The 3,888-nt window shown below is 36.5% G+C and overlaps 1 protein-coding gene across 3 annotated transcripts; it reads right to left on the bottom strand.

The window, feature by feature from the left end:
• Positions 1–1,206: 1,206 nt before the first annotated feature.
• On the bottom strand, positions 1,207–3,888 carry LOC119995201 (protein yippee-like). Of its 3 annotated transcripts, none has more exons than XM_038841629.1 (6): positions 3,810–3,888; positions 3,502–3,669; positions 2,455–2,498; positions 1,733–1,841; positions 1,559–1,614; positions 1,400–1,490 (listed from the first exon to the last, which is right to left on the bottom strand). In XM_038841629.1, exons 2-6 carry the CDS (start codon positions 3,595–3,597, stop codon positions 1,406–1,408), a joined length of 390 nt encoding a protein of 129 aa, XP_038697557.1. In that variant the 5' UTR covers positions 3,598–3,669; positions 3,810–3,888; the 3' UTR covers positions 1,400–1,405. The 3 variants fall into 3 exon arrangements, with proteins under 3 accessions (XP_038697556.1, XP_038697557.1, XP_038697555.1); XM_038841627.1 differs by having other exon boundaries at positions 3,502–3,674; positions 3,810–3,884; XM_038841628.1 differs by lacking the exon at positions 3,810–3,888 and having other exon boundaries at positions 1,207–1,490; positions 3,502–3,597.

The raw sequence follows: 3,888 nt of genomic DNA, 5'->3' as shown, positions 1-3,888 counted from the left end.
CCAACACCAAAAAACCACTAAAATGATGAAACTAGTATGCATACTTCATCTTCCTAACTACTTTTCCTTTCTTGATTTTCTTTTCTTGGTTACCTCTCTTGTTCGTTTTGAAAAAACATTTACAAGTGCAGAGATGTATCACTATAGTATCACGAACACAAAAAATTCATTAAAATGATACAATTGAACCAATATGCATACTTCTTCTTCCTAATTACTTTTCCTTTCTTGGTTTTCTTTTCTTGGTTTGTACATATCTTGCTCGTTTTGGAAAAACATTTACAGCTGCAGAGATGTATCACTATAGTATCACGAACATCAAAAATCCACTAAAATGACATAATTGAACCAGAAAGACATGTAATGCTATCAAATTTACATTCTAACATTTATATCATCATTTTATGAGCCAAAAATATAAATTGAACACTAAATTGGATCTTCTATTTAAAAGTATCACTATTGTATCACAATTCGTGGAGAGAGAAAATCAAAATTGAGGTTATTTTGGTAAAAGATGATCCCCAGTGTACTTTTTTAAAAGGATGTTTTAGTGATTGTACTTTTTTACAATTAAGTATAATCTAATGTACCGGCCTCCAAAAGTCCCTTTTAAGTTCGGTGCTTGCCTCTTGTTTTGGACCCGAATCAACTATCAAGTCTGTCTGGGTCAATCGGTCTTTTCACTTATCTCAAAATGTGACTTTTCACTTGCTACTTTTGAAGCCCACGGTCCAGATTCAAATGGGCTTTCCCAAGGAAAGTTGTGATGAGTAAGAGTTGGCCGAGCCTATCCACAAAGGCACAAACCTTACTTTATTGTTCCCAAAATTTGAATGGCCAACATTTCAATTGGGTTTTAACTGTAGACTACATTGGGGGGAGAAGAGCTTCAGGAATCCATGTCTCCATGATAATATATCTCATCGGCCTTTAGGCCTAATGGACTCGCTTCCCTTGGAAGTAGCAACACAAAAGGCTAATACCCATGATAGAAAATATTCTTAGTTTCTCAGAGGCTTGGTTATCTAGTCTCCATTGTCAAGGAAAGATGTAAGAAATCAATGGAAGTATCAGTCTCTACAAAGCATTTCAAAATGTAGTACAGTTCTCAAGGCTACAGGAGGGGAATTTTATGGTTATCGATAAGGGAAGGAGAAGAATGTCAACCGCTGAGTGTAAAATTGGAAATAATGTGTGCATCAGTTATCCCATAAGTACTTTCATCTATATGAATATCATTGTTAGATATTCCGAAATAAGTCTAATATGGCTGTTTGCAGAACAGGCTAGAATAAGAAAACAATGAAATTTAAGAACCTGGATAGCAGGCTTTGATGAAACAAAATTAGAAGAGGATGTACATTTGAAAAAAAGGGGATCAATTTGCAAACTGAATGACCAATCAAGCATCCTCAGCATCGCTACCAGCAACCTGAACTTCCGGACGGACCCTGTACTGGCTTCCATCAGGGCCCAACACCTTAAACCTGATCAACAGGGAAATTCAGACACCAGAACAGTGAGGAAAAAAAAACACTCAAATTGTAAGTGGTACCTCTCAAGTATAAATTTTCCCTCCTTGTACTGCTGAGACTTCTCATATGCAGACTCCTAAAATCAGAAAACAGTATCAGGGAAATAGAGTCAGGAAACAATGAATTGATGCAAAGCACTGCACTGAAAAAGAAATGCAGAAGCACAGGCTGTGAATTTAAAATAGATACAGTACATATTTCCAACCGACAATTGAACCGCAACCAACGCAGAATATATCAACAACAGTGTGCATTCCAGTCATCATCATCCGCTCTTCTTGTTCTCCAATTGTTATATTGACACTGCCATTTATTAAGAATGAAAATTCTTAGTTAAATCATTTAGTATGAAAAAATGTCTACAACTCATGCATGATGCTGTTCAAAGGCAAGAAAACAGGAATGCAATTCATTCGCCATAGAAGGGATTACAATATCAACCATTAGGCGTTGGCTACCTAAAATGTGGAGCATGAAAGAGACAGACTGATCGGGAAAAAAATTTCCACCAAGATTAATTTTCAATACCAGATGTCAGACTTTTGGTTCAATACAGAATGGAAGTGGTTCACGACGATGAAGATGATAATGATGATGAATGTATGTCAGACTACTTCAGTTCACAGCAGGAATGGAAGTTAGCCTACTGATATCGGCATGGTTTTTCATATTAGTTAAGAGAACAAGTCATGTATTTTGGACAGCGACAATTTCCCAAAAAATATGGGTTGCTCTAGTATAGTGCATTCCATGGTGCAGAAGAATTTTTAATCATAAGTGCATTCACTTGTGTGAATGGCTGCAACATGCTACGCCTTTGATAGATACCAAATCACATGCTACATAATATAACAAGAAGCCAAATACCATGAATACTCAACTTTCCCTGAAATGCACAAAAATCAGGAACACTTACACCTTATCAAAGAGATAAGCTCTGCCATGCCTGCAGTGGAATGACTGGAACATGGGCAAAACAACAGTTAGAATTGGAGGCAGCATATTGATGCCCAAAGCGACTCAAGTCACTCAACATGATCAAGACACAGAGCACTCAAAACATGACATGATGACACTGAATGAGGGGTAATACTGTAATAGAGAGGAATACCAGATTTATCTTTGCAAGGACGAAGTTTACAAGCATAAAAGCCAGCCGCAAACTGGGGTCAAAATCCACAGATCGTGTCTCCAACTAGAAATATAATCAAGGTACCCCTCTATTCATGTAGATCACCAAAACTAGTTTTTTCAATAAGGCTTAATAGTGGGAGAAAATCAGAAGAGAATGGACTAGCATCTGTCTTCTAGGAAGATAAATTGATAAGAATCAAGGTAAAACAGATATATTGAAGGTTAAAAATCACATTCATGTCCTGGAATAATAGCATTTCTTGTGTTTTTAAAGTTGCAGAGTTTAACAATGATAATTAATGAACTAAATTATCAATTAAGGCTTCAAATGCAAATACATTCATCATCAATCGAAGAAAATTTCTATTCCTTATTAGACAAAGAAATCGTAGAGAAATGGGACTGGAAAGGAAACAAAAATTATTCTTACCAATACAGAATTTAAGCATCCCACAACCTGAATGCGTTTAAACAAGATCAATGGTATGCGTTTAAACAAGATCAATGATACTGAAACATGCTACAAGATCACTATATGTATTATTTCTTCGTAGATGAAATGAGCAAGCACTAGTCAACAACTATTTCAACAATTTTCCCTTCTAATATCATTGTCAATCTCTATGGCTAATTTTTCCCTCCTACGCCTTGTGAATTCATTTGCCCTCCACAACTGCAGAGGACCTTAACACTAGATTTTCCATCTAAACCACACTACTAATACACAAAACACAAGAATATCGTATTCCAACATGAACAACAGTAGAGAAAGAAACATAAAATCAATGGAGAAAGAAACATAAAGATCGATGGATTTATCAAAAAGAACCTTGGATAGGATATCCTTGGATAAACCAAGATGGGTATGGCAGTGCTTGCAGCTATAGAAACTTCCTTCAAGACTGATAACAAAAATCCTCCCCATGTCTTTCCTCTCTCGCTTATCTGATCAATCGATCATATACCAAATTTTCTGTCTCTCTTGCCGCACAATCACCTGAACTAGAAAAGAAGATCAAGAATAATTCAAGAAAACGGATCAGAAATCGAAGATCAACACGAAATGCCGCACAATGCATCTGTTATGAGAAACGAAAGGAGCAATTATCAGAAATGCATCGGCTTCATTGATCTTACCAGCAGTTGCAGTTACATAGAGCAGAAAGGCTACCAAGGCGTAACATTTAGAGAAAGGTGCCTGGCGCGTGCCCCTTTA

The sequence above is a fragment of the Tripterygium wilfordii genome, chromosome 3 (genome assembly GCF_013401445.1).
Source record: "Tripterygium wilfordii isolate XIE 37 chromosome 3, ASM1340144v1, whole genome shotgun sequence".
Lineage (NCBI taxonomy): Eukaryota > Viridiplantae > Streptophyta > Magnoliopsida > Celastrales > Celastraceae > Tripterygium > Tripterygium wilfordii.
Note: the sequence above shows the minus strand (reverse complement) of the source record. Positions and strands in the feature narration are given on the sequence as shown.